Source organism: Podarcis raffonei, chromosome 15 (genome assembly GCF_027172205.1).
Source record: "Podarcis raffonei isolate rPodRaf1 chromosome 15, rPodRaf1.pri, whole genome shotgun sequence".
NCBI classification, from domain to species: Eukaryota; Metazoa; Chordata; class Lepidosauria; order Squamata; family Lacertidae; genus Podarcis; species Podarcis raffonei.
In genome coordinates, this window is record NC_070616.1 from 29,497,328 (window position 1) to 29,514,340 (window position 17,013).

Sequence of the window (17,013 nt, forward strand, 5' to 3'; positions counted from 1 at the left end):
ATAGGTACCACTCCGGCGGGAAGGTAAATGGCGTTTCCATGCGCTGCTCTGGTTCGCCAGAAGCAGCTTAGTCATGCTGGCCATGTGACCTGGAAGCTGTACTCCGGCTCCCTCGGCCAGTAAACTGAGATGAGAGCCACAACCCCAGAGTCGGTCACGACTGGACCTAATGGTCAGGGGTCCCTTTACCTTTATACAGTATATTGTGCAGCTTGTTCTCACCCAGGCCAGGTGATAAGGAAGAGAGAGCTCCGGGATGAGGCCAGGTGGGCTTCAGGTGTAGATGGCCGATCACATTGCAGTGAGAAAGAAGGGCTAGAATACTTGTGTCATGATCAATGCTGAGTGGGTGGGACCCACTAACTGGGATGCCCAAGGGCATTTGGGATGGGGGTCGAGTAAGGACATCGCCCTGATAAAGGAGGACTTCCACCCACTCTGATGCTCCTGGCAGACAGGGCTGCAGAGACTGGCGTGGGAGCCCCTGGCATCAAGGGCGAGGAAGCGACCTTCTCGTCCTTTTTACTGGTCCCGGCCCAGATTTCAGGGTCCGCACTCCGGCGGAGGTTTTCTGCCTTTCTAAAAAGTGACCCACACGAACAGCCTTCCCTGCCCGCTTGCAGACAGGGCTCCAATCGACGCGCCCTGTCGGCGCTGCCTACCGGCCGGTCCCTCAACTTTCGCCTGCCTCGCGGGCCGGGCAAAGAGGCTTTCTGCTCGCTCGGTCCAGTCCGGGGCTCGCTGCGGAGGAGGCGGTCCCGCCAAGCCGAGCTCGGAGCCGGCTGCCTCCGCCCCTCGGAGCCTCCCAGGCGCGGCTGCTCGAGGGGGCGGGTCGCGCGCGCGGCAACTTTTGGAGCCCGAGAGAGCCGCGGAGGCTGGCAGCGAGGGCAGGCAGCGGCGGAGCGAGAGCCACGCTTGGGACACCGCTCGCTCGGGCCGGAAGAAGAGGCCACTGCGGCGCTGCAGCTGGCGAGGAGATGGCCGGGGGCGCAGGCGGCGGGGCCAGGGGCTGGCTGGGGGTCGCCCTGGTGGGTAAGTAGCGGGGCCGGCAGGCGGGGAAGGGAACGGCGGAGGCGAGTGGAGAGCGGGGACCCGGCGCAGGTCCTGCCGCAGGCGGCGCGCCCGGGCTGGGCAGGGAGAGGCGAAGCTGCTGCCGGTTCAGTTGCGCAGAGTGGGGTGGAGGGAGCCGGGCGGGCGGGCGGGCGGGCGGTGTGCCACACCGCAAAGCAGGGGCGCCTCCCACCCCGAAGAGGACCGCGCCGGCATCTGGGCGGCTGGAGCAAAGTGGGCGCCTGCCAGCAACTTGGCTGCGGGAGCCTGGCTACGAAACACCGCCCCCCTCCCCACGCCAACACACCGGCTTTCTCTGGGCCCGGAGGACTCGGCGGATAGCCCCCTCCCCGGGAGCAACTGCAGCAGCTCGGGGCCCCAGCAGGACATCCTGGCCACCCGCGCCCGCAGTGCCGCCGGGGCTCCCTTGCAAGGAAGAAACTGCTGCTGTCCAAACTGCAGCTCCGTATCCTCCGACTCCTGAGTGCGGCGGCAGGGCGGGGGGAGGCAACATTTGCTTCTGCTCTGCTCTGTTGGGACAGGCTCCTGTCTCCTCCCCGTTGGAGCTCCAGTCTGCCTGGAAGCCCATCTCCTCATCTTTTAAAAACATCATTATTATTTCTTCTTCTATTCTTATTTAAAATCGTACTGGAATAGGTATATTAAACAGTGTATAGGTTCAAGACAACACACACCAGTGCCTAAGGGAAAAGAACTTTGATAAAGGGTGCCTTTAGTTCAAAGCAAAGGAAAATTGGCTCTACCGCCCTCCCATCTTGTGGTTGTGGGGCAAACCTGCTCCTGCTCCTGCTCTGAGCTCCCTGCTCTTTGACTCATTGGGACCTGGGAACAGCGAAGTCCCCAGACCCAAGACCAGGCCATTGGTCAATAATTTAGGCACGATGCCCCTACTCCGAGCCCACTTTCAGAGTCAGTGTCAGAACATTAAAAACCCTCCCTGCTGCTGGACCAGGCCAAGAGGGACCCATCTAGTTCAGACCATGTTGGCCAATCAGATGTCTTTTCTGGGAGGCCCACAAGCAGGACTGGAGTTTAACTAGTATTCAGAGGTGGAGGTGGAACATAGCCACCACCAAGCCTACTGATGGCTCTCTAGGGGGAGGTCAACAGGCAATGCCTGCCTCCCTGTGCATTCTGCTCCGAGGCAGCACAAGTCTGTGGGTGGGCAAGTCAATTGAAACACAATCCAGAGATGGCAAAGGTCTTCCATGCTCCTGGTCAAGTTGAATGGCCAGTCCAGGAACCAGAGTGTGACCTGTCTTGAATGGGGTACTCTTGCATGTTAGCCATGCTCCCAGACTCAGTTTTAAACCTGGATGCTCAGGTGGTTGCTGCAGCTAGGAGTGCTTCTGAGCAAGTTAGGCTGGTGTGCCCATTGCACCTGCCCCTTGAAATGGCGGATCTGGCCATGTGTGTCTTAGTGATGCCATGTTTGGATGACTGTAGCGTGCTCAACATGGGACTGAAACTGCTAAGTGTTTGGCATGCTGCAGCCAGACTATTGACGGGAGCTGGGACTTTGTGCGTTGGCTTCCAGTCATAGGGAACAGCTGCACTGCCTTCCTGTTCATTTCTGAGCCCAGTTCAAAATTAAGTTTTAAAGCCCTGGATGGCTTAGGCCCAGGTAACTTGAATGACCTCAGACCCTCCAAGTGTCCCTGTTTTCCAGGGACATCCTTGATTTAGAGAAGCCATCCCAGTTTCCAATTTGATCCTGGAATGTCCCACTTTTCCTTAGGATGTTCCTGTTTTCACTTGAGAAATGCTGGAGGGTATGGAGTTATCTGACCCCCGAGCTGTCTGAATAGGGGTATAGGGAATAGGGAAGTTTTTTTAAAAAAAAGTTTAATGTTTTATTATGTTTTCATATATGTTGGAAGCTGCCCAGAGTGGCTGGGGCAACCCAGTAAGATGTGTGGGGTATAAATAGTAAAATTATAATTATGGAAAGGGACGTCCCTATTTTCATCGGAAAAATGCTGGAAGGTACGTAACCTGACTCAGCTCTACTGCCCAGGCATTTAGTGCAGCACCAACCCAGGCTGGAGGGTTTTTTTGGAGGGAGGGGGCGGGGCAAGTTTGTCATGGTCCTTTGAGCATCCATCTCCTGCACCACAAAACTGCTCTGTCTTGGATCTGGCTTAGAGGGCCTGCTTCTGGTATTGGGCCATAGAGAGAGCTGGCACACAGCAACTCACTCAGCTGCCCAGAGATGTCCGAGGCAGTCTCAAAAGCCCAGAATGGTGGTCCTGGGTGACTTCAGCAGTCACATCAAGGATACCTCTTGCCCTACTTGGGACTTCGTGGCCTCTTTAGTAACCATGGGACTGGCCCAAAATATCACTGGTCCAATGCATAATGCAAGGCATACCCTCAGTTGGGTCCATGTGAGAAAATGGGTAATCTGAAGGTAAGGGATCCTATTGTCATGGTCAGACCACTCCCTGGTGAAGTTTGGGCTTATGGCATCTGTCTCTCCCTGCAGGGGTGGGGACCTCTTAGAACGGTCCTTCTACACAGGCTAATGGATTCCTGAATGCTCTGGGAGGATTTCCCAGTAGGTAGAGTTGGTTATTCTATCAGGACCATGCTTTCCCTATGAAACAGTGAAATGTTACAGGGCATTGCTACGATTGCTTCCAAATATCTTCTGTGATCCTGCAGAGCCTTTTGGGCTGTGGGCAATAAAACAAGCTGGCCAGTTTAGCAATGGTGGGTGCCTCTTAGAGGATGATCAGGAGGAGCAGGGCATTTACAGCACTGCTGCATCTCCTGCCTTGTGGAAGGAATTCCATCTCTGCTATTATCAGGCAAGCGCCAGCTGTATCAGTCCTGTGATGCTGGCTCCAAACCTATTTTTCACACATGCTTTTTCCGAAATGTGACCTAGCAATGCTTGCCATTGATCAATATGATTTGAGTTTCTTAAATGGAATTAGATAGATATCCATGGTTCATTGTGGTTTTACACAACTTCAGTATTTTCCTATGGAAAGTGCTATATCATTTGTCTAATAAAATAAATAGCATTTAATCCTTGCCTATGCTGTGCAGAATAAATGTTGACTGACTTGGCCACCCCAGAGCTTCATGGTAGGCAAGTGGGGAGTCGCTCCAGTTCTTTAGTCTCCCTTGGTCTGCCTTGGTCGCTGTATGATTAATTGCACCACCATTGTCTGTGTGTTTTACAGAGTGAGATTGGCTACCTCCCTGTTTAAACATTATCACCAAGTTGCAAAAAAGAAAAAGAAAAAAGAATGGAGGGAGAGGGGCCAAGGAAGGGTCACAATGGAATGATCTGATTTCTGTTTGCTTTACAAATCTCAGCACTGGGTTTCTTGGGGATCCAGAAGGCAGACCTTGCACCAATGAGCTGCAGGGACTACGCATGTGTCCTGTGATTGTGCCTCTACTATTTAGGGGCTGGCCCTGGCTCTGAGGCTCCCTAGCTCTTCTGGGGTGGCTCATGGCCCCAGGATGACTTGCTACGCTCTTTGAGAGTCTTTCTGGCAGGAGCTGCAGTGAGATGATGAGGCCCCAGGAGGCCCCCATCCATTCCGTTTGCAGGAGGAGGCCTGGGCAGGTTGTTGCTCCTAATGGAACTGGTTGCTCAGCAGCCCTTTCCTGGAAGAAGGGAGGCCTCCTGTGACCCTCTTGGAAACTCTGGAAGCTGCTGGCTTCAGAAAGGCAGCTCACACCATGCAGGTGGCAGCTGCAGGCTCCTAGCCCTGTCTGGAGAACATAGGAAGCTGCCTTTATACAGACTCAGGCTCTTGGTCCATCTAGCTCAGTATTGTGTCTCTCTGCATTGACTGGCAGTGGCTCTCCAGGATTTCAGGCAAAGGAGTCTCTTGGCCCTACCTGGAGATGCTAGAGATTAAACCTCAGGCCTTGGTTTGAAGTGCAGTTGCTCTGCCACCGAGATCTTCCTGATGCTCCTGAAGGTACCACTTAATCCTTGACCCAAGGAGCCCCAAAATCTGCTTCCTTTTAGCTCCCTTTTACCTTTTTGTTTATTTAATAGATTTTCATACCACCTTTCATCATTGACTCCATTGGTAGGCTGGAGTCAATGGCTGGCTGGCTACTGCTGCTGCTGGTTAGAAATGCAGAAAGGAGCTGTCACAAAGTGCTGGTCATGGCTGGATTGAAGCCCAAAGTAGTGGAGCAGGCCAGGGAATTGGCAAGGGTCATCAGACTGGGTTTCCAGCTCCTGGACCTGGCCTGGGATCCTTCTGCAGTCTTCCAGAAGCACCAAGCCAGATTCATCTGGATACATTCTCTTCTGCAACAGGCAAGTTCCCAACTCTCAGAGCGTTGGCTTGTTCTGCAACTGCCTTGTTCTCCTGTCAGTTCCCTCAAAGCCATAGCAAGCGGGCAAAAGCATTGAGGCCCACTGTGCTGCCAAGGGGATTCCTGCAGTTAGGGTTATGATGCTGTAGGTGGCAGCCTTCCTTTGGGCTCCTTGCACTGAGCTCTGAGGGCGGAAGAGCCTTTGTAGGTGCTGACTTGCTGGTTGGAGTGTGGTGAGATACTTCAGAGGGTAGTTGCTCTGTTGGCCCCCAAAGAGCACACAGTTGTACAGCCAGAGGGTTTGCAGGACAATTATTTGGCTCGGGCCACAGGACCTCTTCAAATCTATAGTCTTGCTGGGCTGGCCTCTGGTCTGTTCTTGGACAAAGGGAGTCCCCTTTTCCAGGCTCTGTGAGGAGGCAAGCTGGATAGAGAGCACTCCAGCACGGAGGTTGAGGCACGTGCAGCAGAGGATGTGATGGCGCACAGCTTTGCACCTGCATCAATCCCAGTTCCTGATACTCGTTCGCACTGAAGATGTGGGGACTCTGGAATCTCTTCATCAGCCGGGCCCCTCTTGAGTGGGTGCCCAGGACCAAAGCTGAGGGGGAACCAGCGAGAGAGAACCTTATGCGTTCCCTTTGCTTCCTTTCTCTCTCTGCTTTGTATATATGAGAAGATGCGGGGAGAGAGAGATGCAAGTTGCCTGATGCAGCAGCTCTGAAGCTGGCAGTCTGAAGGTCATCTGTCAGCTGCAGCACCAAAGGCAAAGCTATCTTCCAAAGAGACTAGGCTGCCCAGATATCTTTGGTGGGGACAAACAGCACATAAGAGATGGAGCCTGTCTGACTGGGCTAACTAGCAAATACTGAGGGTAGGTAGCATGCAGGTGTGCAAAAAACTCTGAGAGAGGGGTTTTTTTTGGGGGGGGGGAAGATGTCTTCAGGAGCATCTTGCACTTTCATGCTCCCATTTCCACATCTCTTACAGAGGTGGATATCATTTCTGGGTATCCACAAGGCAGGATGCTCAGATCCTCCAATCCTTTACCTGGTGTAATCTTAAGCAACAGTCACTGATTTCCCCATATGTGACAACTGCAGATCCCCCTTGCAGGCCTATCAAGAGGTGGACAGAGCTGTGCTCATTTTACAGAGCTTAGAAGAAGCTCCTGATGTAGGAGGACAGGCTAAGGATGAGCCATGCCCGCTCCTCTGCAGAGGACCCCTGGGGAAGGGAAGGGCCGTAGCTCAGAAGCAGAGCCCCTGCTTTGCATGCATAAGGTTCAAGGCTCAATCTCCAATGGCCTCTCCAGGTAGGGAAGACCCCTGCCTGAAACCCTGGAGAACCCTGGGCATCTGGTTGGCCACTGTGAGGACAAGATGCTGGGCTAGATGAACCATTGGGATGATGAATCATAGAATCATAGAATTGCAGAGTTTTAAGGGACCCCGGAGAGCCATTGCATCCAGCCCCCTGCAGTGCAGGAATCATCAGGCTCTTCTTGCATTCTCATGCTGTGTGCTGTGACCCCTCTCTTGCAGGTTCTAAATTAGGGCCCCAAAGAAGGATTGCAACCTTTTCGATGAGAATGGACCCTGAGCTGACACTGTATGTTTGGAACTCTTAAGCACTGGAGGGAAGAAGGGGGAAAAATAGCACTAAGAGGCAGCTTGAAACTTTAAACAGTCAGCTTTTTATTTATCCTAATAGCGCATATGACAGCTTGTAGAGTTATAGACTTTGCGGTTTACAATGCTTTCACTTTGAACACAGCCTATAACCTCATTTAACAATTATGAGATTAACACTTCCCTGAATGTTCCTAAGCATATCATCTCTGTTCTTCAACTCATAAGTCTCTTAAGTATTTTAGTGGCACCTTTCCCCAGAAGAATTTGGGTACTTGAGCTGTGAGGGACAGTCAGGCAGGACTCAGAGGGCAGGTAGCTAAAGGGTCCTTGGCCTAGGTGGAGCTTCTGCCCATTGGCCTCAGTTCCGGTATTCTTCATTAATGCCATTTGTTGAACGAGCGTTCAGTCTTCTGGTTGTTTAAGATAACATTCCGGTGAATAAGTTTCTAATGGACATATAGCCTTTTTTTTGCCTTGCTGGTCAGCTGTCAACAGGGTTTTTATTTCTATTTTCTTAGCATTCATACCCTGCCTCTCTTCCATTATGGAACTCATGAGCTGCCCAGGCGGTCACCCATCCGCAGCACTGACCAGACCCAAACATGCTTAGCTTCAGCAAGGTGGTGGCCTCATATCCCTTCAGAACATACCCTGGTATGTCCACATTTGTGGGAGGGCCTTTGATGCTGTGATCAAGTCTTAGGCTTGCATCTGCCTAGCTTAGGGTGATCAGCACATACTTGGCACAAGGGTGTGTTCTTGGCCAAAGAAAAATATGTTCTTCATCTGTGTGTGTGTGTGTTCATTTTCTTTGTGAAGGAAACATTACATCATTTCAATGAAAATCCAGTTCTTCTGGTCAACATGTTCTTTGTCTAGAAAACATCTTCTGAGACACTCTGTCATCTGGCCTCCCTGACTATTTCGGGTGACTTTATACTAGTGTTAAACACCCTCTGTGGTGGCTGTAAACCTCTTCATTTAAGGCATGCCAGTTTGTTGTAAGAGACCTGTACAGGTTGAACTCTGTGGTAGCCAGTGCCCCTTGGGCAGGGTGGCCACTTCCTGCCACTAACCCCACCTGTGCTGGCTGCAGAGTCCCCATTTCACCCACTAATACTGGTGCACTGGCAATTGCCAAATACTGGGTGAAAATTGTTTGGGTGTGTGCACTTATCACCATGGATATACTCTGGGTTATTATCTGGCATAACTCAATGATAGACCTCATGCTTTACATGCAGAAGGCCCCAGGAGGAAACCCTGGACATCTCTAGCTAAAAGGATGGCAGTTAGCAAGTGATGAAAGAAATCATTTTCTGCCTGAGGCCATAAGAACATTGAAAGCTGCTTTGTGTTGAGTCAGACCCTTTGGTCTATCTAGCTCAGTATTGTCAACACAACTAGATGGACAAATAGCCACTTCCCTAGTAGAAGGCAGCTCCTTCTGCTCACCTGATGGAGATGGATTGAGGACTAAATCAGTAAGTTAAAATTTAAACTTCCTGCCCCAAACGTGTGGGAGAAATATGAGAGTAAACAGGCTGCAACATTTATTCACTTTTGCAGCTTACTAGAAGTTAGGAATTAGGCAATTACACCTTTTATCCCCATTTATTTGTGGTCTGCTGACTTTCCTTTCTTTGTCCCCGCTACTAAGAATAAACCACATGTTTTAGAAAGATGAACAAAAAGGTTTCCTTACATTTCAGTGCAGGCAGCAAATACATTGATATTGTATGCAGTTAAAAATCAGTTACAAAATTAGTTTCTATAATGGCATCTGGACACTGAGCAGAGCTCAGGCATGTATGTCTACTCACATCACCAGCTTGAAAGAAGAGAGAGAGGTCAGACAGGGAGGAAATATATCAGATTGTATCCTTTGTTAGAAATTCCCACCAAAGCATTAAAGAAATTACTTCATACAGTCCCTTCTATACTAATTCTAGAACTCTATGCGTGTCAGTTGCTCGTGTGCCCATCTGGCAATCATGCATTTGTGTTTTTGACTGGAAATCCCACATCACCTACGTCCATCATTGGGGAGGGCTTCCTGCTTGGTGGTGGAGGATGTCAGCTGCTCTGCTTTCCTCTCTGGAGGTGTGTGGAGGAAAAGAGGGCACTTCCAGACAGCCTGTTTACTGAGCATTCATTCTGATTGATTTGCAGGAAGATTAGATGACATTGGCAATTTAATGAGTGTCCACTCTGATTTGTTCCTGGGGAGGTTAGATGACATTTCACCAAAGCAAGTGTTAGCTCATACTGTCGAATGCATCTTCCAATCAATTTCCCTATGGCAAAAAGTCTGATCTTTGGGGCAAGTGGGTTTCTTGCACAAGAACTCCCAAGCAACTATAGCAGCGCAGCCTGTACTTGCTGCTCTGCTGTTGAATTTCACCCCAAAACAGCTATAGTCTGGAAGTGCCCAGAGTCTCCCCCAGCGGAACCACATTACACTCAACGTGCCTCTGCTTTCTCCTCCTTAGGCCTCCAGCTCTGCTCTGTGACACTTGCCTTGGAGGTTTCGGTAGGCAAGGCGGCCGTTATCTATGTAAAGAATGGCACGGATGTCCTCTTGCCCTGCACATTCACCTCTTGCATCGGAATCGAGAGAGCCAACTTCTCGTGGATCAGCAATAGCACTGAAGTGTGTGGCTTACTACACTTTGCAGGCGAGGGGTTGGATAGCAAAGTGGAAAGGCATCATGATGAGTCTCATTAATAGCCAATGGTGTAACTTTACTGCTTTTATTATTTACTGATTTGAAGGACACAGAGGCAAAATACACTTGTCTTAATAAGTAATGAGTGAAGGTCTAATTCCTTCCATGTATAACAGCTCACACACAGAACTGTGACCATCTGCTGCCCACCCCCTCCTGTCTCAGCCATGGTCACAAGGGAGGTGGAAAAGGTCGGTTCCCACCTGGTAAGTCTCTTATCCCCAGAGCATCCTTCAGGAGCTTCCAAACGGAGGCAGTCTCTCCTTGGCAGTTTTAGCTGCCCTGAGAAACCGGCCCCCTTTCAGCTGTGCACTTTGAGCTGATGCATAACATGGAGCAGGGCTCTTGAGTGTGGCTGCCCCGCTCTGTGGAACAGCTTCCCTTTTGAGACAGGACATCTGCCCATCTTCTGGAAACCCTGCAAGATACTTTTGTTCCAGCAGACTTTCCCAGCTGGGTAAATGGGTCTTTGTTCTAACTCTTATTGCTGTTTTTAAGTGTTTCTGCTGGGTTGTTGTTTTTTTTATATCACCTTGAGACACATGTATAGAGGGTGATTAAATGATGATGATAATTAATGCATCAGGCAGCTCTTTCCCCACCCCAATTTGACCCATCTATTTGACTGTTTGACCCATCAGGGGAAGCTTCTTCTGGACCACCAGACCCTTTGCTCTTTGGTTTTTCCTTGCTGCAGATATTCAAAGGAATCATCAAGAACAAAGACTCCAAGCCAGAGCCCTATCCAGAGTACAGGTCTCTCATCAAGTACGAGATGCCAACTGATATCGCCCTCAGCAAGGATAACCGGGAGTTCAACGTCTCCCTCCTGCTCCTCTTTGCAGAGTTCAGTGACTCTGGGAAATACACTTGCTTTGTTAAGAACCCAAAGGAGAAGAATGCCAACCATAGTGCCACCATCACACTCAAAGTGGTTGTGGAAAGTAAGTACCAGTTGCCACCAGGGCAGCCGTTGGGGGCCACAGGGGACCAGCTGCTCCTTTTGCCCAGGGGTTGTGTCGGGGCTCCTTTCCCAACCCTGGCAATGGGTGGCGAGACAAGCTGGGTCCTCCTCACATGTATAAGGCAGGGAGGCTGCATCTCACCCAACAGCTGCCATATTGGGGAGGAAGAGAGGGAGAGAAGGGGGTGCTTGAAGCCCCTTCCTTGGCTCATGCCACAGCCTGGCATGGATGTGCAGGCAGGGGGCACCCTACCACCCTGGGCCCCTCTTGCCTCACCCTTCCCTATCTGCTCCCTTCCAGTGGAGAAGAAGGACAACACGCTAACACTGATCATCGTGTCAGTTGTTGGGGGTGTCATTGGACTCCTGGTCCTCATCATGTTGATCAAGAAACTCATCCTCTTCATTCTCAAGAAGACACGGGAGAAGTGAGTGTGGTTGGCTTCCCATTCCCTGCCCACTTCCCCTTGGGAGCAGAGACTGGGTCTCCTGAGAGGCTCCCTTTCACCAGAGGGGCTGGAAGGCCCTGAGCAAAGTGGGGCCCAGTATGGCACACAGCATGTGGGTTCCAGCATGGTGTAGGTGTGGGAATGTTCAGGGATGCAGGAGAGGAAATATTGTTTGGTTATAGCCTTTCCAACTTGTGTAAACAAGTTCACAATTTAGCAGAGTAACATCCCCCTTTTTAAACTTACAGCGGATGCGTTAGCTCAGGCTCGCTAAAGCCTCTATAATAACTGTTCTGATATTTTCCCCTTATTCCCTCATAAAAGATAAGACACGACACAGTCTTCTATAAAAGTATAAAAAGAGTTTACTCACATTCTGTTCACAGTCGGATCCCAGAAGGCAGATTTAGCTTAGAAAAGTAACATACACCTGGAAACTATCTTATAAGGAGACAGTCCCTCTGTCCTCTCTTGGAAGGAAAGAGAGCATCTTTGGCTAAGCAGATGTTGCTTCTTCGATGCATGTAGTGAAAGAGAGAGAGATGGCTGCCTTGCCCTGTGCTTTTGTCGTTACCTGCACAGGTGAGGCCACGCCCACTTCTAGTCACATGCAGAGGAAGTCTGTCCCAGCCCAGAAGGAAACAGGAAGTTTACCTGCTGGCTGGACAAACATTTCTCCCCATGTGTAAACATGTTCATTCTAGGAATGTTGTACTTGACTGCTCTTGTGTTTCACATCCCACAGTAGGCAACTTGCGTGGCTTCTTTCTTTGGAGTATCACTGGGGTGAAGGGATTCCTTGCCTTCCTGGAAGCCATCTTGTCCCTGTCCCACCCTGGGCTGCTGTTGCAAGCCCTGTTGAGCCCCAGACCTCCTGAGAGTGGTTTACCGGTATGTCTCTGGGAGGCCTGCTTGCTGAATGGGAAGACTTCCCCACCTCGGGGCTGCCATTGCATAGAAGAAGGGTGAAGCAGGCTGTGGTGGTGGTGGTGGAGGAGAGGACGCGTCACTGGGAACAATGATAGTTAGCCTCTTTTTTGTTCTCCGCAGAGAGTGTCTTGTGACTTCTTCAGCAAATGACAACACAGAGAATGGGCTAGCCGGCTCCAAAACAGAACAGAAATCCGCCCCAAAGGCCTGAGGCCGCTGTGGAACCGGTGACCTGTGAGGCCCTGAAATCCAGGCCCAGGAGGAAGAGGAGGAGAGTCGACCATTTCCAAATGATTGATGCTTGAGACACATGACTATATTACACAGTTGGCTGCAACCAGCACTGCTTCTCAGATAAGACTGCAGGCATTGGACAGGCAGGCCGGGGAGAGGAGGGGCTGTGTGCTCAGGTAGTTCTTAAGCCACCAGGAAGGAGGATGCTGTCAGGTGGGATTCCGTAGGTGTGAGCTTGGGCATCTTCAGTGCAAGAGCCTGGGCTGGCAGGTGGGCGTGGTGCCAGGGACTTGGTTCTCCTCCTGGGCAGAGGGCAACCAGCTGATACAGATGGGCTGTGATCCATCAGAGGAAATGCTTGGCACCCTCTTCCCTGCCAGCCTCTCACAGGAGCCGAGGCTCCTTTTTAAAGGATGGGAGGGCCAACACTGCTGGGACAGAACTTGAACAGGCAATAGGAGTTTGAAGCACCCCTAGGAACCAGGCGCCATTTTGCTTGTACCGCTGCTGGACTTTGTCATCTTTCCTGCATCCTGGAGTGGGTGGGAGAGTGGATGAGCTGCAGATTGCACCTGGAGCCTGCTGCTCTGTCACCACTACTGCCTGCCCACCCACCCACCCTCCGCAACAGCTTCACAATATTTTTTGTTTGTTTTGTTTAACGCTTGTGTGATTGTGAGGCTGAGGGGGATAAAAGAAGCAGCCTGGCTCTCATTGCTCATGCTGCACCCCTCCGGGGTTGGGGTTCCTGAAGTGGCGCTCCCCACCTGCAGACCCCAGGGCTCTTGTAACACCCAGCATGGCGGCTCCCTTGCTCTGCTCTCAGCTGCCACACTGTAGTGAGGAATGGCATCTTTTCCTAGGCAGCCTCTTTCCAACCCAATTGGTGAGCCTGGGGCTCCTGAAGTCACAGTCCTGGTCCCAACTTACTTGTATTGGCTCCTTCTCCTGATCTCCTGGTGAGAGAGGAGATGAAGAGAGGCAGGAGATTCGCTTCTTGTTTCAGGCCTTTGGACCACCTTGGAGCTGTCAAGGCCTTAAGTGTGAAGCAAGCCAATTCCCCGGCACTCCCCTCCCCTCCTAACTGGCCTGCCTCTTTGCCCTACATCCCTCCCCCTCTCCTGGGCTTCCTGCTGGGAGAAGAGGAAGGGAGTCTCTTCTGCCTGGCCATGGTCAGGAGCATAGCTGTCAACATTTCCCTTTTTTTAAGGGAAATTCCCTTATTCCGAATAGGATTCCTCGCAAGAAAGGGAAAAGTTGACAGCTATGGCAGGAGCAACTCTGATGGAAATCTTGCAAGGCTTGCATCCATCTGCAGGTTACATTGTCTTTCCAGGATCATGACCAAAACACTTGGTCCAAAAGGCCTTGTCTTCTCTGCTACCCAGCAGCCCTAAAGCCCCCATTGCAGGAAGTTCCCCTCTCCCAGGGCAGCTTGGTCCCTCTTTGCTGGCAAAGGGTGGAGGGAGGCCTGGAACCCCTAAACCCCTGACATCACCCATTCTGTATTTTATTTATTGGTCGTTTGCATTTATATCCCACCTTTTTCTCCAAGGAGCTCAACTTGGTATGCATGGTTTTCCTACTCCTCATTTAATCCCCATAAGTAACCTGTGAAGGTAGGCTGAGATGAATTCAGTGACACGAGGATTTTAACCCTGGTCTCCTAGGTCCTCATCAGACACTCTAACCACCACTATTATTATTATTATTATTATTATTATTATTATTATTATTATTATTATACTGCCCTAAACCCAGAGGTCTCACTCTACCACACTGGCTCGCTAGAGCCACTAATATCTCCTCTGTGATAATAATATATATATAAACCTATCTCCCTGTAGCCAGGCCAAATGAGGATCCTGCAAAATGACACAGATAGAGAAGCATGGCAACCTCACAGCTGCATCCCCATCATTGTGTGTTTGGTTCAGCTGGGCATTTTTGGAATTTGGAAAGTTGTCTTCTCCTGTTTAAACTGGGGGAAGAAATCAAAGCTCGGCACTCTGTAGGATAGTGGACCCAGATCCATGCTGATTTTGAGGTTACGGCAGAAATCTACGCACTTTTTTTGTTTACCATGCGGACTAGCATCAATAACACTAATACTAATTATAATGAAAGCTATGCGTTTGCAAATCCTGCACAATGTTGTCCTGCAACCCACAAGAGGCCACCTCCTCCGCATTGTGGTCTGGGTGAATTTGGCCAGGACAGCATGCAAATCTCCTGAGCTCCCAAGGGCTTGGGGAGGAGGGAGGCAGTTCTGGGTGGTGCTCGCCACTCCCTTTTCTCATTGAAGAGATACATTTCCTGTGTGTGACAGAACAGTGGCCGAGCAGATGCCATTTCTTCTGGGAAGTAGGAGAAATGGCCAGCTCCTACCGCAGCAGAGTTCTCTCTCTCGCTTTTTGGGTGCCTTTGAAATAGTCACATCCTTCATCCGTGCCTCAGTCTCCCATACGATGTGTAATAATATCAACCTACCCTGTGTGGTTGGGGTGTAAGGAGGCTTGATTCATGACCACTGTCAGATGCTTTGTAAGTGTGTGTGTGTATTAGGGTGGGAGGAAGGCCGGCAAAGTGAGCGCAAGAAGTTTAGCAGCTGTGGCAGCAAATATAGATGGCCTCAGCTCTCTCAAGTGACTTCCTGGCTGTGATTGGCTTCCTGGCTCTTTCCCCCACACCCCACCAACTTTGGAAAGACGCCATCCCCCCATTTCTGGATCCTGCTGTGATTTCTGCTCCTATGTCTGCTTTCTTTCCTCCTCCCCCCTGACCCCCATCCCCAACGCAAGGAGGTGTGAACAGCAATAACAGTGCAACCCAGCCTGAGCCAGCAGCCGGCAGGGCGGGCTGGCGTTGGACAAATTAACCAGATTCCTCAGGTTAATGAATTCTCTTCACTGGGTGTAACAGCAAATCCAAAGAAAAAGAAACTATCACCCGCCTCCACCTGCACTCCTCTGAACCATCTGCCTAAGCAGGCGGGCGGAGGTGGGTGAAGTCACAGTCTGCGAAATTATTTGGCAATAATTTCAGGAGGTGGGAGCCTGGAAGGGCCAAGGAAGGGCTCCAGTTCAGAGCCAGGCTTGCAGGCAGAGCTCCCATGGGAGTCCCGGAGCAGCCCAGCAGGGGGCACCAGCTGCTTAGGGTGGAGGAAAAAGTTGAGGGGCAGCATTGGCCAGGGAACCTCCTGCCCAGGAGGACGTCCGGGCTGGGCTAACACTGAGGCCCCTCCCCTCCCATGTTCCTCACAGCTCTGCTTTTATTTCAAGCTGAGCCTTTGCCCCAGGGTGGGGGCAAGTTGCCACCAGGAGCAGTGGCCAGCTAGACTCTGGTGCGAAACCTGAGCCTGCCCACGAGAGTAGCTGGTGGGACAATTGTCCTGTGCTGGCTCTAGGGAGGCCTGTTCATCTCCCCTGGTGGCTCTTCCCCGGGCAGTAGGACCCTGAGGTTGACCCTGCCTGCAGCTTCCCTCAAGGCCCTGCCTTCCCCACCAAGGGCTTTCCATCACCAAGCTGTCTTGCGCTGATGCGTGCCCCCCCCCCGCCGCCCCCCGGCCGCCTTGCTCCCTCTGCGAATACAAGAGACGATCTGAGCAGAGCTCTTTCTCCCTCCTGATCCAGCTGCTTCAGCCACAAGGCCTCCCCACTCTGCCCTCCTTCCCTTTCCAAAGAGGCTGGCAGCCTCTGCTGGAGCAAGCCCGGCGCTGCCTGCATGCGCTCACGCCAGGAGGAGGAGGCGGCAGGCTAGCATAGAGGCTGGGCCAAGCACAGGTGCACCTTCGGCAACCGGTGTTGCCTTTGAGACTTCTCTTTTGCACTCTCGAGCTGTAATTGGCTTCATTGCCGTGAATGAAATAAAACCTTTATATTTACTACAGAGGCTCCTTGGGGCTGCTTTCGTTTTGTTCTTTGGAGTGTGCGCAAGTGTCTCGATGGCGCTGGGTTTGCATGTGTGTTAAAACGCACAGAGAGGCAGAGATCCACTTGATCCTTTTTTCTCTGAGCTGAGCCAAGACATGCATGCCGTCCTCCGTGGCTGAGAGCCAAGGCCTTCCTGATCCCACACTGAAAAATAAGTAACTTGCAAGGGCAAGCATTACCAGAGGCACCAAACTCTCTGGAATGCTCTGGGGCAAGATTTGTACAGTACTGGGAAATTTCCAAGAAGGGAAATTTCCTTCCTGTGCTTGGGGAAGGAATGCTGTATTTTCTTACCCTCTTTGTCTGCTGCTCCTGCTCTGGGGCAGAAGAGAACAGTTGCTGGGGACAATGGCTATTTTATGGGACAAGAAGCAGCCACCTGGGGCTGCTGAACTTCGGGGTCCAAAGCTCAACCTATGAGACCAGCTATGTTCTCTTTGGGCTTTCTGCACTTTCAACTGGTAGCCAGCAAAGAGTGCACAGCAAACTTTTTGCTCTTCTGCAAAAAGTTTCACTTCTGCCACCTCCCTGTGGTGGTGGAGGATGAAGCAGAAGGTATACAGGGCAGATCCCTGTGCCTGAAGTTCTAACATTTGCAGGAAGGGAACAAAGGCTGGTAGTGGTGACAAAGAGACAAAGTTCCAGGTCTTATTGACAAATTAATAAACTGAGAAGTCACCAGGCCCGGAGGGCATCCACTGCAGAGTTCTTAAAAGAACTCAACTATGAAATTGCTTGTGTTCCAGCAAAGATTTGCTACTTGTCTCGTAAGATCAG

General features: G+C 51.2%; 1 protein-coding gene across 1 annotated transcript; it reads left to right on the plus strand.

Annotated features, from left to right (window-relative positions):
• The first annotated feature begins 847 nt into the window (after positions 1–847).
• SCN4B (sodium voltage-gated channel beta subunit 4) lies at positions 848–13,481 on the plus strand. Its single transcript, XM_053367122.1, has 5 exons — positions 848–1,032; positions 9,491–9,651; positions 10,425–10,671; positions 10,993–11,119; positions 12,191–13,481. Exons 1-5 carry the CDS (start codon positions 978–980, stop codon positions 12,279–12,281), a joined length of 681 nt encoding a protein of 226 aa, XP_053223097.1. The 5' UTR covers positions 848–977; the 3' UTR covers positions 12,282–13,481.
• The last annotated feature ends 3,532 nt before the right edge of the window (positions 13,482–17,013 follow it).

What these genes read in the sequence shown, in the direction of transcription:
- SCN4B (XM_053367122.1), top strand. Translation starts at nt 978, where the DNA reads ATGGCCGGGGGCGCAGGCGGCGGGGCCAGGGGCTGGCTGGGGGTCGCC. An exon ending in GGATCAGCAATAGCACTGAA is followed by an intron (nt 9,652 to 10,424) that starts GTGTGTGGCTTA and finishes TCCTTGCTGCAG; the next exon opens with ATATTCAAAGGAATCATCAA. An exon ending in ACTCAAAGTGGTTGTGGAAA is followed by an intron (nt 10,672 to 10,992) that starts GTAAGTACCAGT and finishes GCTCCCTTCCAG; the next exon opens with TGGAGAAGAAGGACAACACG.